We start from the raw sequence: 22,432 nt of genomic DNA on the forward strand, positions 1-22,432 counted from the left end.
TAGGCTGTGTTCCCACTTTTCTCTTGTCCCCTCGCAAAACTGACAGTGAACAGATCTTATTTTATAAATAAAAGCCGTTCACACTTGTCAGTCTGCAACGGATATGTTGTGGAACGCAAGCCAAGATAATCCTGGGCTCAGGCCAGAAATCCGCAGTTCAGGGCAGTAACCTCGAGCCTAATTTGGTGTAGCTGTCGGGAAGTATATGCAGAGCCTGCACACAGCAGGCGTTTGTAACTCACCTCCCCCAGGATCCAGACCCTGGCAGCCATTCTTCTTCTGGTCCTCGGAGGCTGTCGATCCCTCAGGTGAAATCGCCGTTTTTCACATAACGATAGATGTCGATCTTACTACAGGGGTAGAGCGCCACTCAGTGGATGGAGGGAGAATTGCACCACTGGATCCATGGGAGGTAAGTAATGTGCAGGGCTGCCACAGATATGTCTAGTGCACAGGTGTCGAACTCCAGGCCTGGAGGGCCAGATCCATGCCAGTGTTTTGGATGGAATCAGAAAGAGAGGACTGTGTTCTACCTGATGGACCACACCTTTCCTGATTCAGACATCAATTAGTTTGAGCTGTGTCAAAAATGTGTGAGGACCTCGACCCTCGCAGGACCGGTTTGACATCCCTGGTAGTGGTACATTTTTTCCTGCCTTTAGGGTCTCAAAAGCTTGTGAAAAAAATTGCACCCCTTTTAGACGGTAAAATCCAAAAGTAATCATACCACTAGAGAGGTTAAAGGATACAGATTTAGAACAAGACATTTGTTGAATTTTTACAGTTTATTATCTTCAAAATTCTATTAATAAGTAGTGATCAAAACATAGTGAGTGATACTACACAAGTCATCTGCATTTGACCAAATATATATATTTTATTGACTGCTCTTCAAACCACTTGCAGTGACTTGAACACATCAGACAGGACGTAGGTCTCATCCCAGGGGACTCCAGGCCTCTTCAGTTTTTTCTCCAGGTTTGCTGCAGATTGCATAATATCTGTTGGGTTTACTTTCAGTTCAGAAGTGTGACAGCAAAACAGTATTTCATTCACTTCATCCTCAATCTTCTGAGCATAAATCAGAGGGAAGACCTCGTGAATGACACTCATCACCTTCTCCTTTAAGACCGAATCACGACACACCAGGTTCAAAATAAAGACCCCTAAAAGAAAGAGAAGTCTGTAAAGCAGATAAAAGCAATGGAGATGCCTTATAAAAGAAATAATTCTATGCTATATTTGGACTTAAAGTAAACCCAAACTGGCATATAAAAAAAAATACCTAAGAGGGAAGTCCCTGGAGGCTCCAGAGGCTTCCCACATTATCCTCAAACCCCACCGCCACTGGCTGGGTCCCACTTTAAGTTTGTGGCCACGCTGCCGTTCGTGTACAAGCGTGGCTGAACACCTCCTGTGCAAGTAAGGCCACGCTTGATCACTAGCACAGAACCACTCAGAGAAGGGGCTTTAGCTTGCTGCGCAGGCATGGCCAAACTAGCTCATGCGCACTACGGCTACGCTCAAACACAGCAGGGGGCGCCGCCACTAGAACCTATCCATCTGTGCGTGGCAATGGTGGGTTTGAGAAGATGAAAGACTTCCCTTTTCCACAAATCAGAGTTCTTAGGCCCACGCCGTGCAGCTATGAAGCTTGGCGCGGCTATAATCTGCACCCCGCACACGGGTAATTCAGGGATCTGTCCCCAAATTGCTTTTACTGAATAACCCCCCCGCCCCCCAAATTTGTGCTGCAGCAGGGTGAGCCATAATCAAAAACCCCAAGACCCAGTACACCCTATTCAAGTGTCTAACTTTTTGGGGGAGGGGGGTTCGTGGGAGGGCAGGGGGACACCTCAGGCTAACTTTAAAGAGAAACAGTAGTGAAAATAACAATGCTTAAAATTGCTTATTTATTATTTTTTTATTCTTTTCTCTCCCGGAGAAATGCATCAGGTAGTGAAATCTTTAGTAATGCCAGGTGATTTCTGCAGAATGTTCGTTTACTGAGAGTTCTATACAAAAAGAGCAAACAGTCAGGGCCATGGCCCTGACATCTATCATTCATGTTACCTTTTTCCACCTCCTTTTACGTTTCTTTCTTTTCTACTATTTTTGACTTGCCTTCCACAGACCATGAGCCATTTATATATTGGCTTATCTCCCTATATCTTGGGTGCCTTCTTACGCCTTGATTGTGTCTTTCCCTTGCATACTTACTTTTTCTTTGGGTATTATGACATATTCGTGCTTAGGTAGCATTACTCAACAAACTTTTACATTTCTGGTTTTCTGTAATACCTTTTTATGACCACTAGATGGTGGCATTCCATATGTAAATGCATTATTGATATTTTTCTTGCTCTGTGAAATGGGTACTGTAGGCAATTTGAGTCTAGTATTATTAAAGCACCCATAAAATGGTGGGGAAATCTATTGAATTAAGCCCATAAAGGGCTAGATTACCTTATTCTGAGAATTTAAATAGTAAGAAATCCAATCAAGCAGTATCACCCTCCTCTTTAAATACATCAATATGAAAGACAGAACACAAATGAGGGTTTCCAATGCATATGCCAATATCTCGTAAAACATAAGATTCCAGAAGGACAAGAAGGTAAAAACCAACAATATGGTAATATTAGGCTGCGTCTAATGATATTACCATGATGTATTGTTGGTTTTTAACTTCTTGTCCTTACAGATTCTTTTATTGGACTAATAAAAAGCTATGTTTCATGAGATATTACCTTAAGCGTTGTAAATCTTTATTTGTGCTGTTCTGTTCTTCATGTTGATGTATTTAGTGATACTGCTTGATTGGGTTTTCTTACTATTTGAATTCTCAGAATAAGGTAATCAAGCCATACATGGGATTCATTCAATAGTTAGTCTGAGAGGCTTGATACTGCTCGTCATCTTTGGGGTATATCCTGTTCCCTGTCCTCTTCTGTCCCCAGCCTCCCAGCATTGCCTCGAATGGGGATGAGCGATACTGAACTGCACATGTGCAAGTGCCGCAGTGACAGAAACTGCTCGTGAAACGCTGCCATTTGCTGTGAACGGTCTGTTTGGAAATCACACATGCACACTTCTGTGCCGCTCGTCACCACTGTGGAGAAACTTACGACTGATTCAGTCAGTTGAAAAAGAAAAGGCTCCCTGGCAGGGAACGGGGGAACCCCAAAGGCAACAAGCAGCATCAGGCTTCCAAGGCAGGCTCGGACAGAGCCGCCGAACCACCGATGGTCCCATCGGTGGGCCCCGACTGCCCCTCCTCCTGGGGGCCCCAGAGCTAAGAGGGAGGGGGGCACTAGCGTCGTGACGGGTTTTTTTTTATTTCTTAAAAACCTCTTTTCCCCCGGGAGGGGGGGCCCTCCTATCCTCCCGCTCCCTCACCTCGGAGGGCCCCCCCTCCTATTACGAGCGGCGGTAGAGCGGCGGTTACAGCAAAGTTCCGGCGAGGTAAAGCAGAAGATAGAGGTCCAGCTGCCTCCCGGGCTACGCTGTCTCCTCTATGCCGCTCGCACTGCTTCCTGGTTTAGTGCGCGGCAATTACAAAGGAGACAGCGACTGGGAGGCAGCTGGACCTCTATCTTCTGCTTTACCTCGCCGGAAGTTTGCTGTACCCGCCGCTCTCCCGCCGCTCGTAATAGGAGGGGGGCCCTCCGAGAGTCCGAGGTGAGGGAGGGGGAGGATAGGAGGGGGCCCCCCTGGGGAAAAGAGTTTTTTTAAAGGGGAAAAAAAAACAAAACAGGGCTGCGGCTGACCTCCCCGCGGCTTGTAATAGGAGGGGGGACACCCAGGTGAGGGGGAGCATAGGAGTCGGGGCCCCCACTGGCTACCCACCCGGCTACCTAACTGCCTACCCTCCCACCCGGCTACCCTTCTGCCTACCCTCCCACCCGGCTACCTAACTGCCCACCCGGCTACCTAACTGCCTACCCTCCCACCCGGCTACCTATCTACCCACCCAGCTACCTATCTGCCTACCCTCCCACCCGGCTGCCTAACTGCCCTATTCGGCTACCTATCTACCCACCCGGCTACTTATCTACCCACCCAGCTACCTATCTGCCTACCCTCCCACCCGGCTACCTAACTGCCTACCCTCCCACCCGGCTACCCTTCTGCCTACCCTCCCACCCGGCTACCTAACTGCCCACCCGGCTACCTAACTGCCTACCCTCCCATCCAGCTACCTATCTACCCACCCAGCTACCTATCTGCCTACCCTCCCACCCGGCTACCTAACTGCCCACCCGGCTACCTAACTGCCTACCCTCCCACCCGGCTACCTAACTGCCCACCCGGCTACCTATCTACCCACCCAGCTACCTATCTGCCTACCCGGCTACCTATCTGCCCACCCGGCTACCTATCTGCCCACCCAGCTACCTATCTGCCCACCCAGCTACTTATCTGCCCACCCGGCTACCTATCTGCCTACCCTCCCACCTGGCTACCTAACTGCCCACCCGGCTACCTATCTACCCACCCAGCTACCTATCTGCCTACCCGGCTACCTATCTGCCCACCCGGCTACCTATCTGCCCACCCGGCTACCTATCTGCCCACCCAGCTACCTATCTGCCCACCCAGCTACCTATCTGCCTACCCTCCCACCTGGCTACCTAACTGCCCACCCGGCTACCTATCTACCCACCCAGCTACCTATCTGCCTACCCGGCTACCTATCTGCCCACCCGGCTACCTATCTGCCCACCCGGCTATCTATCTACCCACCCAGCTACCTATCTGCCTACCCTCCCACCCGGCTACCTAACTGCCCACCCGGCTACCTAACTGCCCACCCAGCTACCTAACTGCCCACCCAGCTACCTAACTGCCTACCCTCCCACCCGGCTACCTAACTGCCTACCCGGCTACCTATCTGCCTACCATGCCATGGGCGTCCCTACATAGGGCAAAATGTGGCTTGCGCACTCCCCTGGCTAGCTGCTGCCCCCCCCTAGCTACCCGGACGTGGCTGGCCCGCCCGCCCTGGGGTGGCAGCAGAGAGAGAAAAGAAGTGGCAGGCACAGCGGCGCTGCCTGCCGCATCACTTAATTCTAAAGGGGGGAGCGAGAGAGGGGGAGCCCCAAGGTGAGGGCAGGGGGAGGGGGAAACGTCCTCCCTTCCCCACCGCTTCTCTTCTCTCTCCGCTGCCACTGAGGACACCTATAGATCTGGCTATTTAAACTGGGGACACCTATAGACCTGTCTATCTATACTGGGGGGCCCTGTCACTACCTAAACTAGGGGCTCCTGTCACTACATACACTGGGGGGGGGTCCCTGTCACTGCATACACTGGGGGGCTCCTGTCATACCTAAACTGGGGGTACCTGTCACTAACTGAACTGGGGGGGCGCCTGTCAATACCTGAACTGGGGGCACCTGTCACTACCTGAACTGGGGGGCCCTGTCACTACCTAAACTGGGGGCTCCTGTCACTACATACCCTGGGGGGCACCTGTTACTACCTTAACTGGGGGGCACCTGTCACTACCTAAACTGGGGGGTATCTGTCATTAACTAAACTGGGGGGCTCCTGTCGCTACCTAAACTTGGGGGTCCTGTCACTACCTAAGCTGGGAGGCTCCTGGTGCTACCTAAACTATGGTGCACCTGTCACTACCTAAACTATCCAGGCCAGCCCAGCATCACCACCAGCCAACCAGCCCAGAATCACTGTCAAAAAGGCCACAGCATCACCACCAACAGTCAGGCCAACATTTACTTCAACCAGCCAAGTACAGCCCAGCATCACCGCCAGGCCGGCCACAGCATCACCGCCAGGCCTTTCAGCCCACACATCATCCCCAATCCAGCCAAAAACACTATTGCCAGGCACAGCAGCCAGTAGAGGAGAATTCAGAAACCAGGTGAGAGGTGTCTACCATATTAAGTGGGCATTCTGCCTATTTATGTGAAATGCTGTTTATTTATGTGCCTCATGACTGCTGAATTTGTCTTGTTGGGGGCCTCATGGTTACTGAATTTGTCTTGTTGGAGGCCTCATGGTTACTGAATGTCTTGTTGGGGGCCTCATGATTGCTGAATTTGTCTTGTTGGGGGCCTCAAGATTGCTGAATTTGTCTTGTTGGGGGCCTCATGATTGCTGAATTTGTCATGTTGGGGGCCTCATGATTGCTGAATTTGTCTTGTTGAGGGTCACATGATTGCTAACTGCGAGACTATGGAAAAAGCTGAATCATCATCATATGAGACAATAGCTACTTTTTAGCTTTTTAAAACAGAAAATAAAACTGGGAGGTTCTAAAAAAAAAAAAAAAAAAAAAAAAAAAAAAAATGAATACATTTTTCAGGAGTAGGATGGATGAAATTGTTTATCTTCACAGTTTATTTTCAACTTGGATTTTCCATAATGTTCATGTATGAGTTAAAACGTTTTTATTTAGTTTAAATTGCTGTTGCCCCTTTGCAATAGATAAGTGACTTTTGGGTTGCAGTTTGGGCACTCTGCCTTCAAAAGGTTCGCCACCACTGTCCTAATCTAATGTCCCACCATTCATGTAAATTTGTCTCCACCCATGACTACACCCACATTCTGGTCCATGACCACACCCAATTCTTCCATGACCGCACCACTTCTTCCCCCTCCCCCTTTTTGCCTATCTATCTGCCCACCCGGTTAGCTATCTGCCCGCCCTCTCACCCTGCTAGCTATCTAACCTATACTGGGGGCAGCTACCTATCTAACCTATACTGGAGGCACCTACCAATGTAACCTATACTGGGGGCAGCTACCTATGTAACCTGTATTGGGGGCATCTACCTTGCTAGCCTTTACTGGTGGCAACTATACTGGCTACCTATATTGAAGGCACCTACCTAACTAACCTATACTGGGGGCACCTACCTATCTAACCTATGCTGAGGGAAACTATTCTGGCTACCTATATTAGCCCACTGCCTTACTGTTACAGTTACACTACAATTACCCCCCCACCCATGTGATGTCATGTCCACACCCATTTTTACTTGTCGCTGCGCGCTTTGCTTTTTTTTTGGGGGGGGGGGGGGGGGGGGGAGTGTTGGTAAATTATCCGCACCGGGTGTCAAACACCCTAGCTACGCCACTGGAGGGGGGCACAGCTTGGAAGGGGGGGAATTGGGCACAGAGTGGCTATTCTCCGCTCGCTGCTGGCTGCACTTCTCGAGGAGGGGGGTGCGCGGAAGGGGGGGGGCCTAGGTGAGGGAGGGGGGAGGCTTCCCCGCTGATCTGTGCCCTCTGCACCCCCTTCCAAGCTGGGGGGGACTTGCATTGTGTGGGGGTATCTGCAGCCAACCTGATTGCATTGTGTGGGGGTATCTGCAGCCAAACTGATTGCATTTTGTGGGGGTATCTGCCGTCAACCTGATTGCATTTTGTGGGGGTATCTGCCGTCAACCTGATTGCATTTTGTGGGGGTACCTGCCGTCAACCTGATTGCATTTTGTGGGGGTATCTGCCGTCAACCTGATTGCATTTTGTGGGGGTATCTGCCGTCAACCTGATTGCATTTTGTGGGGGTATCTGCCACCAACCTGATTGCATTGTGTGGGGGTATCTGCCGTCAACCTGATTGCATTTTGTGGGGGTATCTGCTGCCATTTGACTACTTGATGAATTATCATGAGGCATGTAACTACTTGAATATTTTATCTACAATGTATCTGGTCGGACCTAATCTCTGTGAATAACGCCACTACTTATTTTGTGTTTTGTATTTTTTTTTTTAAGTCTGCCTTTGACTCATCATGACCACGCCGATGTTTCAGTGCGTGGTGACACCCATTTAGTTTCGCATTTAGACATATCCCTATTGGAGACTGTCCTCAGAATTGCTCACAATCTATTCCCTACCATAAAGTCATGCAAAATTTCTAGAGTACATGTGTATGTGAGCCCAAAATGGGGGGGGGGGGGGGGGGCGGGGGTGGAGGGCGGAGGAGGAGAGGGGGGGGGCCCTAGGCTGAAACTTCCTTGGTGGGCCCTTGGTGTCCCAGTTCGACCCTGTTCCCAGGTTAAGGAAATCTAAACCACCATGGGCTTCAGACAAGTTTCTTTTTCCCCGACTTGGGTACTTTGACGAATATTGTATTGACTATCTTGAATAAAATATGTACAGTTGACTAATTACTAGGATCTATACGTAAACTTATTTGACGGATATTTGCCGCGTAGAGCTTCTTCATACACACAGACATATGTATGGGAATGCAGTCTAGTGCCGTGATGCATCTGAGGCAGGTGGATAATGCATTTTCTTTGTGGTGGCTTCCCAGAACTCAGGTTATGCTAAAATTACTAGCATTTACCGTATATTTTTGCAGTTCTCCATCTTTAGTTATAATTTCTGCAATTTTATATTCACCATTTATTAGTTTGTGCACTCATTTTTAGCTGGTTCTTTTGGTGCTCAGCGATATCTTATATATATATGATCTGTGATGTTATTGCTGCATGCTATTTATGTCATCAGCACTGCAGTAAGCCCTTTGCTATATAGTAAATAGAGAGTGCAAGACCTGGATCAGTTACATGTGCGTTACATTGCTGATTTTTTTTACGAGAAGGATCTCTGCTGTGGTTTTAAGTGATTTTGGGGGTCTTGTTCACTGGTATTTTATCCTAATAAAGCTGTAACTATTCAGCCTTTTTCCATATCCTCTCTGTCTTGTTATCAGGCTAAGACCACGCTGCTGCTACCTAGTACCTACTTACCATACTGTAATGCAAGGCAGCGTACAGAATCTAGCATTGCTCTGCAGGAGGTAGCACCTAGCGGTAACACTGTTCTAACTTGATGAAAGTGAAGGTAACTGCTGCATTTCAGAAAATATTGGTTGAAATCCCTCCCAAAGTGAAAGTCACAAGCTATATATGTGTTCTAAATTGACAGCTGGAGAGCCTAACATTAACTGGTTTCGTGACAGTAGCTAACACAGCGAGGATGTGGGACTGGGCTGGAATTTGCACCTCAAAGAAGCATTTTATAGTCATGCTTTCATCCCCATCACAAGCCCCAGTGTGTGGGATTTTTTGCAAGCTGTAGTAAAGCAAAACAGAGGAGAGAACAGAAGCTGTGATTATGCATATAATAAAGTATATTAAAAATGCCTTTTAAAGGGAACCTTAACTGGCGTGGAAAAAATAATTCACTTATCTGGGGGCTTTCCCAAGCCTCCTGCAGCCGTCCTGTGCCCGCGCCATCCCTTCGGTGCCCTCCGGTCTCCCTCCGCCGCTAAGTTTCGTTTTCGGACAACTGCCAGTCGTCCTCGGGCAAAGCGTCATCTTCTTCCGCATTCCCCGTCGTAATGAGCCGTAAAGCCCGTCCGCATGACGCCAAACGCGTCATGCGGACGCGCTTTACGGCTCTTTACGACGGGGAATCCGGAAGAAGATGACGCTTTGGCTGAGGACGACTGGCAGTCGTCCGAAAACGAAACTTAGCGGCGGAGGGAGACCGGAGGGCACCGAAGGACCCGCGCGGGCACAGGACGGCTGCAGGAGGCTTGGGAAAGCCCCCAGGTAAGTGAATTATTTTTTCCACGCCAGTTAAGGTTCCCTTTAAAGAGACACTGAAGCGGAAAAAAAATTATGATATTATGATTTGTATGTGTAGTACAGCTAAGAAATAAAGCATTAAGATCAGATATATCAGTCTAATGGTTTCCAGTACAGGAAGAGTTGAGAAACTCCAGTTGTTATCTCTATGCAAACAAGCCATTAAGCTCTCCGACTAAGTTAGTCGTGGAGAGGGCTGTTATCTGACTTTTATTATCTCAACTGTTCCTGGACTATTTACTTTTCCTCTGCTAGAGGAGAGGTCATTACTTCACAGACTGCTCTGAAAGACTCATTTTGAATGCTGAGTGTTGTGTAATCTGCACATATTAGAGAATGATGCAATGTTAGAAAAAACACTATATACCTGAAAATAAAAGTATGAGAATATTTTCTTTGCTGCTAATCTTCTAGTAATTATTCATAGTACACAACCAATTCACTATATCATATTTTTTTTTTCGCTTCAGTGTCTCTTTAAAAACTTACTTATTTGTATACACTCTGTACGTACATAAACACACATAAAACTCCTTACCATCATCCTTTAGGATTTTGTGGACATTTTGAAGAAGCTTTTTTTCTACAAAAGCAGGTGGTGGGCAGCTCATGCCAAGGCTGGTGTCCTTACTGTCCACATCAAACATCACCACATCATAAGCAGCTTCCCCTGAGAGGAAGGAAAATATTGCAGGTTTGTCACAGCAATCAAGACTAGAATGTGTGAATGACAATTCAAGTACAACATGTGATTTATCTACAAACACAGATTTTTCATAAAAAAAATACAGTTTTGGCATCAGATATTTATTATAACATTCTCTTTGCTCTCTTTTCCCTTATGTGTTATAACTGCTGTGTAAAGTTGTTTCATATTTTCCACCTCCAAGTAGAATACATTGCTGACCTGTTCCAATGGTCTTAACTGTGTAACCCAATGTTTACTAACTGTCTGCGTTTTGTATTCTCTATTGTACAGTCTCACAGAAGATGCTGTGCTATATAAATCCAAAATGATAACATTTTGAGACCAATTTATAATGACTGTTATCCAGTCATTATAAATAGGTCTCAAAATGTTATCATTTTGGATTTATATAGCACAGCATTTTCTGTGAGACTGTGCAATAGAGAATAAAAAACACAGATAGTTACAGTTCATCCAAACTGGGCTGTTCACATAACTGTAAAGCTGCCTATTCACGGTTACTTTAAAGAGGAACTCCAGTGAAAATAATGTAATAAAAAAAGTGCTTCATTTTTACAATAGGCTCTCACGGCAGGCTTTGAGAGCCTAAAGGCCCCTGAAGACAGGCAGCTCCGTATTGCGTAGGCGAGAGTATGAGCTCTGTGCTCGTGACGTACGTCTTCGGGAGCACTCGGGCTCACCAAAGCCTCCCGTGGCAGCACAAAGCAGTATGTGACCCATCGGTCGAATACTGCTAACGAGATTGATGGTGCTGGAACAAAGGTACCTTGAGAGGAACGGGAAGGTTCTATAGGACCCAGAGCCTTCCTTATCCATAGGTTTGTTTGTTTTTTCACTTCAGACTTTTAACCTCCTTAGCGGTATACCCGACACTGTCCCCCATGCATAATTAATGCGATCAAATTGGTGTAAAACGTTTAGCTAGAACTAGGCTAGCTAGTACAAGTGTCCAGCTCCCCCAATTGCTGCTGATCGCCCCCGATCCCCCCGTTAATACCTTACCCAGCCTGGATCCAGCGACCGTGCAGCCTCCCGGGACAGCTTCAGTATCTCTATGGGGAGGAATGGGTTTGCGCATAACGTCATGACGTCATGTGCGATCCTCCCCATAGTGAAGACCAGAGCTGTGTAGGGAGGCTGCGCCGATCGCTGGATCCAGGCTGGGTAATGTATAAACGGGGGAGCGGCGGGGATCGGGGGGTGCCGGACACTTGTACTAGCTAGCGTAGTGCTAGCTAAACGTTTTACACCCATTTGATTGCATTAACTAACTTGGGGACACAAATTGGCAAGACCTCCTGAGCAGCGTAACGCTCAGGAGGTGAATATAATATGAAAAATATTTTATCATAAACACTTCTATACAGATAGTAACTTACCTTTGCCTGCCAAGCCATTAATATGAAGAAGTCCATCAGCCAAATGAACCTTCATGCGATCATCTTGACTAAAACCAAACCAACGGTTTGCCACATCCAGTACAGAAGGATCAATTTCAATGGCTTCAACATATGAGCCCAGAAAATAGTCATGGATGAAAAGGGATAAGCTGCCCCCTCCCAGCCCCACAACCAATACAGATATGCGCTTATCTGAAAAATAGAAGCAAGTGAAAAACAGAATAAGTTTAAATGTACTTCTACTTAGGAATAGCCTAATCTTTACGGCATCCATGCCAGACATTATGCTTATGTCTAGATCTCTTGAGAAAGCCATCTATTTCAAAGACCTGAGAAGGATAGGAGGTTGCTATATTTCATTTTAAACAATGCACATTGCCTGGCTGTCTTGCTGATCCTCTGCCTCTAATAATTTTAGTCATAGACCCGGAACAAGTATGCAAATCAAATAGTGTGACTGCATTTGCCAGATGTTTGTTTCAGGTGTGTGATTTAGACACTACTGACACATGAATAATCAGCAGGAAACCAGGCAACTGGTATTGTTTAAAAGTAAATAAATATGGCAGCCTCCACATGCCTTTCAAGTCAGGTCAGTGCCTTTAACCTGCCTGGCGTTCTATTAAGATCGCCAGGCAGGCTGCGGGAGGTTTTTTTTTTAATAAAAAAAAAACTATTTCATGCAGCCAACTGAAAGTTGGCTGCATGAAAGCCCACTAGAGGGCGCAAAGGAGGCGTTCTTCCGATCGCCTCCGGCGCCCAGAATAAACAAGGAAGGCCGCAATGAGCGGCCTTCCTTGTTTTGCTTACATCGTCGCCATAGCGACGAGCGGAGTGACGTCATCGACGTCAGCCGACGTCCTGACGTCAGCCGCCTCCGATCCAGCCCTTAGCGCTGGCCGGAACTTTTTGTTCCGGCTACGCTGGGCTCAGGCGGCTGGGGGGACCCTCTTTCGCCGCTGCTCGCGGCGGATCGCCGCAGAGCGGCGGCGATCAGGCAGCACACGCGGCTGGCAAAGTGCCGGCTGCGTGTGCTGCTTTTTATTTGAGCCAAATCGGCCCAGCAGGGCCTGAGCGGCAGGCTCCGGCGGTACTGGACGAGCTGAGCTCGTCCAGACCGCCCAGCAGGTTAAGCCAGATGACTTCCAACAAAGTCATGCTATGACCCCTCTGGAGGAGCCTCTTGCAATGGCCTAGCGTGTCATCTCTTCCTGCTTCATTCATTGATGCACTTCTCTAACAGAGAAGACAGGAAGTTATAACATAGCCACGATGGCAGCCGCGATATTTAAATTGAAATCGAACTAAAACTATTTGGTGTAGAACGGCGATTCAGGCATCAAATGACAGAGGAGAGCACAAGCTACAGAAAGGTATGCATTTTTAAGTACTTTGCTGTGTTGGAGTCTTAAAGGCATGGCTTAGAGAGGTGTTCGGAGTCCCTTTAAAGTAAACCTGAAATGGGGGGGGGGGGGGGGGGGATTTGAAAAAAAATTATACATACCTGTGGGCTTCCTCCAGCCCCCTCCGGCTGATCCCTCCCTCGCCATCCTCTACCGCCACCTGTATCGTATTTGGTCCCAAAAGTCCTCCAGTCTGAGGCGTTCTGCGCCCCCATCATGTTCCTGTCGCCAGGTGCGTTCTGTGCCTGCGCAGTACTACTGCACAGGCACAGAACATTCACATTGATGGGAGGGCAACGGGAGAGCATGTATCTGGACTGCGCCAAATGGAGGCCTTTCCAGAGCGAATTGCAGATGATTTAGGCAGCGGAGGAGGACGGCGCGGGAATGAACCCGTCTTGGAGGGGGGCTGGAGGAAGCCTCAGGTATGTATATTTTTTTTCCCATCTCAGGTGCACTTTAAAAAGTAGAACCAACTTTATTTTTTAGTTTTGGACACGATGGACTTATGGGAAAGATTAAAACCTGGAGGTATTTTATTACTGTCTGTTCCCATTGTATAAGATCCCCTATGGAGACACCAGCCATTATAAACAGAAGTTCCAACTTTTCCCAACACCACAAAAAGAGTGTTTTATATTTATCCCTTTGTACCACTTAAAAAGATGGTCTTACTTTCCAGATACCAGTGTCATAAAGCCTTGTGACTGCATTCCGCAGAAAAATATGCAGATCCTGTACAAAATCAATAACCCCTCCTCCCTTCCCACCCCAATATGTATAGGATCTGCTTATATAACAACAAATAAATGGTATAGAACAGTTAAAGCCCAGATCATAAGAATTTTAATGAAATTATGAACAGCATGGATTTAGCCTCTTTTGTACTTCTATTGCTACCATGTGTAAAAGCCTCGCCTCATAAGTGGTCCAGACAGAAAGTGGGGAAATCTCTCAAAGTGCAAGAAGATTACAGGAAGTGGTTAGAAAGTGAATGTGTGGGATAAATGAGAGAAAGGTATTAATTATTACTCCTAGGCAACATGCTTGCGGAACTGAAGTTATTGGAGTGGTGTTGACATTTATTGTTATATCAGGCAGAGAAGTGGATAGAGACAGTGGGAATATGATCAGTTCTGTTCTACTCATGTTAATGATACCAAAAGGCTCTGGTAAAAACTGAAGATGTACTGGTAGAGGGCAATAATCAAATACAGCAATTCCCATTCCCCGCTGCTCTTCTCCAGTCGCTCCCGTTCTCCTGGGAGACTTCGGCGACTCCAAACCTGGACATACCGCGTCGCACATGCGTGCACATCACAGGACAGGAGTGCGCTCGCTCCCGTGTCCCAGCGTGAGCGCTGGAAACAAGGGGTAAGTGAGCGCGCTTCTGTCCTGTGACATCACTACGTGCAGCCACAGGGGAGCAGAACTGACAAACTGCGCATGAGAGGTGTCCAGGTTTGGAGTTGCCGTAGTCACCCAGGAATATGGAACGGACCATGCTGCAGTAGTGTGTGACTTAACGCACGCACGCACGCACGCACGCACGCACACACACACACACACACACACACACACGATTCCTGAGCAAAGCCAGACTGAATGCTCAGTCAGGGATTTTATCAGGGTTGATTGGAAGCAGGCTGAGCAGTGAAGAATGAAACAGAGAGCAGGGTAGGTGTTTTCTCTAATGTTCCCACTGATGATGCAAAATATATGAGGGTGCTTTGTCTCTGGTTCATTTTAAGAATGTATTAATACTCCCAAATTGACAAATGCTGAAACCATGAACCCCAAAAGAACCTAAACCCGGCATGCAAAAACCATACCTGGGAGCACTCCTGGATTACGAAGAAGAGCCAGTCCTGAGATCATTACTTTATGGTGTTTACAGCATAAAAAGCTTTTGTCAATAACATGGCTTGTCTGAGATTCTCCTTTGTCCTCTTGTCTCTGCTGCTGCTTCTTCTTATCTTTTTTCTTCTTTTTCTGACCTAGCCAACATGAAAGTTCAGCAATATATATATATATATATATATATATATATATATATATATATATATATATATATATATATATATATATATATATATATATATATATATATATATATATATATATATTATATGTGTGTATATATACACACATACACAAGTGTCAGATATACACTTTTCCACACCTCGGACCAGCTCTAGTCCACATTGCAATCAATCTATGCAAAATTTGCACTGTTAATTACCGGTATTCCTCTACAAACATTACGGGTACATATAAGAACTAGATTTTTACTATTAGACAGACAATCATTTGTATTTTTCTTGTGTTACAGTTTAGTGCTAGTAGTGCTGTCCCATGACAATGGCCTCAATTCACTAAGCATTACCGCATTCGGTAATGTTGAAAACAGCTACCGATCACCTTGCCAAATTTCAATTCACTAAACCTATTACCGCTCAGAAAATTAGAATTGCCGACTAGTGAGGTAAATTACCGACTTGTGCGGTAAATACCTCAGGAAATTGCAATTCACAAACATTTATACATTCGGTAAATGGGGCAAAAGTGTTCGATATTTTTCTCCAGCTCTGACCAGCCAATAACTCAGTCTGTCCATGCGGTAACATTGAAAGACAGACAATAGGGAAAGCCACACAGCCCTGCTTCTCATCCTGATTTTGTCCAACACCCTAGAAGGCGGGACTTCACTGTAGCAGAGCAAGGGAAGTAGACTTTTTGTGAGGCTTTTCTGCATTAAGATGTGAAAATATATATACAGAAGAGCACCCTCTGGTGGCTGCAGAATATCTAAAGCAGGGGTCTCAAACTCAATTTACCTGGGGGGCCGCAGGAGGCAAAGTCAGGATGAGGCTGGGCCGCATAAGGAATTTCACAATCGCGGCGCATCGCCGCCTCTGCCCGCCCCTCTCACTCTTCCTTCACAGAGAGGGGCGAGGAGAGGCGGCGATCCGTGCGGCAATTGACGTCAGGAGGGGCAGGGCTGAAGCTGAAAGCTCTGCCCTTTCCAGGAAATGCCGGCGGATTGCCCCCTGGGCAATTTGGGGGCTCTGCAGCCCTCGTTTAGCGGCGGGGATGCGGCAGATTACTTGGGAGCACTGAAGCGAACTATGAGGAAGCTTTTGCCTGCGAGGGCCACAAAATATTATATCGAGGGCCGCAAATGGCCCGCGGGCCGCGAGTTTGAGACTCCTGATCTAAAGGGATGTCGGGGATGCACAGGACGGAAAACCCTGACTCATATACAAAGCTTCCAGCCTCACCGATGACCTGCTCTACAACTGGTAAATGAGACCTACGGAGTAGGGCTTAGTGAATTGAAGCAAGTTTGCATGGTAAATTACCAAACTTCAACCTCATGTGGAAAAATCTTTGGTGAATTTGGGGGGGAAAAAAGTGTAAAATACCGAACACTGTATTTTTCCAAACTAAATGATTTTATCAAACTGCCCTTAGTGAATTGAGGCCATTGTGTAGCAATCTGTCCGGTTTTCTATTATCCTTCCCACCATGAGCATCGCTCTCTCGTCTGCAGCTCATCATACCACTTCCATCTCAATAGAACAGAACAGGCAGCTCTTCAAATAGTCATCCAGAACAATCACCAATGATTGTCCTGGATAAAAGTCAGCTCATAGAAAGCTAGTAGATTCAGGGAGATAACCAATCTGCCCGCAATTCAATGCAATCCTTCACTGGCATTTTGAAGGCTTCATTCAGAAAGCACATCATCTCATGTGAAAATCCATTGTGGGTGCAAGTGACCCACAAAGTTCTGTATTGATCCCCTTGCCAGAGCATTTAACAACCTTAACTCAGTGTTCTACCCAAGCTCTTTTAGCCGGGTGCGCCACCCGGCTAGTTTTGGTAAGCACCCGGCTGTTATGAGCTCACTTCCTCCTCTGCTGTAAGCAGAGTCGCCGTCCTCCGATGTCTGCAGCTCCGCTACCGGGTCAGTCGGAGCCAGTCTGACATAAGGGAAGTGCGCCCTCTACGTATCTGCAGCAGCTTCTGGAGAGATACGCAAAGAGTGCATTTCTCCTGCGTAGACTGCAGCTGACTGACGGAAGTGCAGGGACCCAGTACAGGAGCTGCAGACATCGGAGGACGGTGGCGTGGGAGCGATCCGAGCGGATGGGGCTAGAGGGAGCCCTAGGTATGTATAATTCTTTTACTTTTACTGAGCTGTGAGTCCTTTTAAGTGATAGGTGTGAACTTTTATATCAAGCCCTTAGTGTTGACGTTGGGTATAAAACACACCCTTGGCATTCTTATCTTATTTTTGTATTTACCACCTCTATAAATATTTACTATAATAAGCACAAGAAACACCAAGGCAACATTGGGGTCAGCACATTTTTTTTTCCAACAAAATAAATCTTTGCCCCCCTACTATTTGGCTTCAAGAAGCACCACAGCTGTTAAGCAGTCCTTGTCCAGATTTGCAATGACCTGCTCATGGCCAGTGATGCAGTGAGGGCGTCTTGGCACCCTGCGGAAAAAGATATAGGAGACAAAAAGCGGAAGCCCAATAGTGTAATATGTCAATGTACTGATGGATAGTGGTAAATCAAAATGCTACCTACAAAGGAGGGTTGCAAGGAGCAACCGACCGCAGAAAGCAGGTGGAGACCATAAACCCGACTCCACTCTGGGTAGTCCCAGCCGGGACCAGGATGTGGTCGCTCTCCTTGGAAAAAGGGGACAGGAGTCCACTGTGCTGGAACCCACAGGTGACCTGTCACAACCCCTCAGACACTGGGTGTGTGGGGGTAAACTAAGCCCAATAGGGGGAAAGAGGCGCCCTGGTTGGATAAAAGCGTCTAAAAACATCCTTGTATATAACAAAAGATTTTTTATTTAGCACAGGAAACGCATTTCTCAGGTCTAAGCCCGCTTCATCAGGCCAATAGCTGAGGTTCTTGTCATCGGAGGTCAGCGCCTAACAGCAAAGCAGCTGTAGCCACAGTCAACACCACTAAGGTTAGGGAACTCAGACCTTACTAGCTCTAACACTTGGGTTTACTAATTGATGGGGAAACAAACTTCAGGAATTTAGTTGCAGCTGTTTTAAAACACTCCTTTCACACAAAAAAAAAGAATTCTAAATTACGTTTCTTACCGCTCTGTGTGGTGCTTGGCAGTAGTCTGACTTCTGACTGGACCACATTTTGATTACTGAGGAATATAAGCCTTCTAAAGTAGCTAGTTCCATCACCTCGTACATCTTCCACCACATACTCCCCACTTAGATCACTCTGACCACGATACTGCACAGTCCGTGCTCCTAGGTCTCCACCAACTGACAGATACGGGATCTGAAAGGAAACAACCACCTTTACAACATGCTGATGCAGAACACATGGATAATTTATGGATATTCACACAGAGCTATAACTTATTTTAATTACTTTAAGGGCCCTTTCATACTTACCACGTTGCGTCATGGTACTCACCCTCGACGCAGCTTGTCGCAGGGGTCATTATTGTCTATGAGACAAACCACGGTGCAATGTGATAGTTTGGCTGACACAGCGCGTGACACAGCACGTGTGCGAGCAGTGCACGTGGTACTGTTTTGCCCGACCTTATGAGAGTCAATGGCACATATTGCAAAAATCATGTGACGCACTTCCTGTCTGGAAGTGTGCAAATGACAGCGAGGTCAGATGTTTCTGACATCCAACGTCACTGTTTTGCATGTTCAGGGATCGTAGTCTGCTGCAGGGAACAAATTGATGCCAATGGTGCGGTGCTCTTCTGCCACACGCCAATTGCACCGCACCAAGTGTGAAAGGGGCCGAGATATATTTAGATGTTAAAGTATCATATTTTTCGGACTATACGAACTGCGGACCCGCTGCAATGTCAGGGACACCCTGCACTGCTGTCCCCGTGTCCTCCTCCGCTCCCCCCTGCAATGTACAGTGACAAGCAGCAGCAACTGGGTACTAGGTGTTAAAAACTATAGTAAATTTATTTTTATTTTGCTTTATGGACACAAGGTGGCCCTATACACTATCCTTAGTTGCTAGTGAGTGACTGATTACTTTTTTATGAGAACTTTTACTTTCATTTTTATGAATCAGCATGGCTCCTAATTGGAGTTATGTTCACTTATTCCCAGGCATTTTAATTGGCTCAGGAAACACGTTCCTGTACACCAATTACTGAGAGGGCTGTGGAGTCAGTACAAAAATTATCCGACTCCTATGTTTTTTAAACCACTGACTACGACTCCGGGTACCCAAAATGGCTCAGTCTCCGACTCCTCGCCTCCTTAGTCTAACACTTACCAGAACTAAGGATTCTGTACAAAAATCATCCAACTCCCAACCGACTCCTAGGTTTATGAAGCCACCGACTCCAACTCCAGGTACGCAAAATTGCTCCGACTCCGAGACTCCGACTCCACAGCCCTGATTACCGACGTTTGACACAGAACACAGACACAGAACATTTATATTGCGCTTTTCTCCTGGCGGACTCAAAGCACCAGAGCTGCAGCCACTAGGACGCGCTCTATAGGCAGTAGCAGTGTTAGGGAGACTTGCCCAATGTCTCCTACTGAATAGGTGCTGGGTTACTGAACAGGCAGAGCCGATATTCGAACCCAGGTCTCCTGTGTCAGAGGCAGAGCCCTTAACCAGTACACTATCCAGCCACCTGGTGAACGAGCGCCGATTGATAGGAGAATGCGTATACAGGTCCTGATTGATTTAAAGAGACAAAACTAGCCGCATATAAACATCCAATTTAAGTTAACTAGTTAATATCTATTGATGAAAAGTAATTGACCAGGTAAATAATCAGTATCTTTAAAAACACTTGTAATGATTAAAAAAAAAAAAAAAATCACTTTACTTACCTCAGGAGGGGGAAGCCTCTGGATCCTAATGAGGCTTCCCCGTTCTCTTCATCCTCGGGGATCCAGCGCTGGCAGCTCCCAAACATCACACACCAATATTTGCAATCTGTGCAGGTGCAGTACAATTTTATCCTCAGGCTCCAGCAGATTGTAAATACCGATGCACACTGCAGTCCCTACTGCAACTGTGCACACCACCGATAAGCTTGTCAGTGGAATTTTCGGGGGCTGCCAGTGCTGGATCCCAAGGATGAAGAGGACGAGAGAAGCCTCATTAGGATCCAGAGGCTTCCCCCTCCCAAGGTAAGTATCCCATAGGTGCACTTTTTTCATTAGAAGTTCACTTTAAGGCTATAGACAAACCAGTAGCTGCCTATATCTGGGGTCAGGGAAGGTTTTCAGAGTAGCAGCGTGAAAATGTTTTCCTTCAGAGAAAGAGGAAGCCTCCCTAATCGTACATTGTGAAATATCCACATAAATGGCTCAAAAGCCAAAATAGCAGCATTTTTAAAAGGAGGAAAGTAATGGCAGCCTCTTTATTTCTAATTTCAGGTTTCCTAAAGCTGCCTTCATATGATTTTGAGTGCACACATTTCGTTGTAAGACATAACTTTACCTTTTGGTTATCTGGCATGCCAGTGGGAGCTAATTCAAGTACCTTCCCAGACAACTCAGACTGAATAGCCTCCATACTTTCATATTGTTCATCTCTGTGTAAGGCCACAATTAGCAGACGACGGAATCCAACACTTTTCGCCAACTGTCTCCGCCCTGCTTCAGTACCAAATAGCCATTCTGTCTCTCTACCTTGAGGAGCTGGAAGAGTTAAAATTATATTGCAGTAATTCATCAAGAAACATGCAAAACGTCAAATTCATTTTCCTGTCTAGACATAGTCAGTCCACCTAGAGGAGGTTACCGTTGGACTCCCAATCCCCCTTTATTTTTTATTTTTACACGCAACATTAATATAAAAGGTATAAGGATTCACAACTGTTTGTAAACTTATACTGCTACCTACAAGTACATACTACAAGGTATAAATAAATACCACTTCTACACTGCAAATTCTTCCTATGAAATCACAGAGCCCTCTCATCCTAAGAGCAATCACAATAACAGACTTCCCCAATCAGGTGCTCTTTTCTGCAGCAGCTGCAAGTGTGAAAATGTAAGGCCTTTTTTCAACTTACATTAAGAATAAAACACACACACACACACACACACACACACACACACACACACACACACACACACACACATCTGGCCCTCAGAGCCATTAAATTTGGCCCTCAAGTGGTTTCCCCACTTTGCATTATGTTTGGCCCACTCTAGCTCACCAGGGAAGCGATATTGGAGGTGAAGCCCTAAAACACCTGAGTAGCCATATGGGGGAGGGGGAAAGCACTAAACAACAGGAGACTTTATGGGGAGGGGCACCTGGGAACTTTATAAGGGAGGAAGGTGGCCAGTAGACATTGAGGTTGGCCCGCGACTTGGTCCAACAGTACAATTTTGGCCCACTTTGTATTTGAGTTTGACACCCCTGCTCTGTACCTATTCAACCCAGCACGAGTCAAATAACTTTCTTCATGCATCCACAGTAGGATGCAACCATAGAGTATAGATCACACATGCCCAGTAGAGGGCATGTATAGAAGAAAAAACATGCACAAATGCTTGCACAGGTAATGCAGCCAGGAGATAAAGTGGAACCCAGTGCTACAATGGTGTATTCACTTCAGGATTGCTTTAAAGGGGCACTGAAGAGAGAGGTATATGGAGGCTGTCATGTTTATTTCCTTTTAGACAATACCAGTTGCCTGGCAGCCCTGCTGATCCTCTGCCTCTAATACTATTAGCCATAACTCCTGAACAAGCATGCAGCAGTTCAGGTGTTTCAGTGGTTTAGACTTATAAGTCTGATCTGACAAGACTAGCTGCATGCTTGTTTCTGGTTTTAATCAGATACTACTGCAGAGAAATAGACCAGCAGGGCCGCCAGGTAACTGGTATTGATTAAAAGGAAATAAACATGACAGCCTCCATATACCTCTCTCTTCAGTTCCCCTTTAAAGAGAACCCAAGGTAGATTTAAAAAAGAAATAAAAATAAATTAGATACTTACCTATGAAGAGGGAAGCTTATGGATCCTCCAGGGGCTTCCCACATCCTCCTGGAAACCACCAGTGCTGCACAAGACCCTCTTTTAGATCACGACCGCCTCTCTTTTATGCACGAGCACCTCTGCAAGTTAGGTAATGTCCAGTAGCACGGAGCCGCTTGCATATGACAAGTTCTTGTTGGCTATGTTTCGGGGGTTTGCGTGCAGCAATGGTGGTCTCCAGGACGACATAGGAAGCCTCTGTATGTTCCATAGGCTTCCCTCTTCTTAGGTATATATATATATTTTTTTCTATTATTTTTTTTTTCTGCCTCGGGTACACTATGGCCTCGA

General features: G+C 46.6%; 1 protein-coding gene across 1 annotated transcript in view; it reads right to left on the reverse strand.

Annotated features, from left to right (window-relative positions):
• Positions 1-766: 766 nt before the first annotated feature.
• Positions 767-22,432, reverse strand: part of METTL13 (methyltransferase 13, eEF1A N-terminus and K55) — a 33,448-nt gene continuing 11,782 nt past the window's right edge. Inside the window, exons 3-8 of the mRNA XM_068239897.1 lie at positions 20,591-20,790; positions 18,229-18,424; positions 14,921-15,085; positions 11,665-11,877; positions 10,115-10,246; positions 767-1,166 (exon numbers count right to left, since the gene is read on the reverse strand). Of these exons, the coding sequence (XP_068095998.1) occupies positions 892-1,166; positions 10,115-10,246; positions 11,665-11,877; positions 14,921-15,085; positions 18,229-18,424; positions 20,591-20,790 (1,181 nt within the window). The 3' untranslated portion in view covers positions 767-891. The remainder of the gene's footprint in view (positions 1,167-10,114; positions 10,247-11,664; positions 11,878-14,920; positions 15,086-18,228; positions 18,425-20,590; positions 20,791-22,432) is intronic.

Source organism: Hyperolius riggenbachi, chromosome 6 (genome assembly GCF_040937935.1).
Source record: "Hyperolius riggenbachi isolate aHypRig1 chromosome 6, aHypRig1.pri, whole genome shotgun sequence".
NCBI lineage: Eukaryota > Metazoa > Chordata > Amphibia > Anura > Hyperoliidae > Hyperolius > Hyperolius riggenbachi.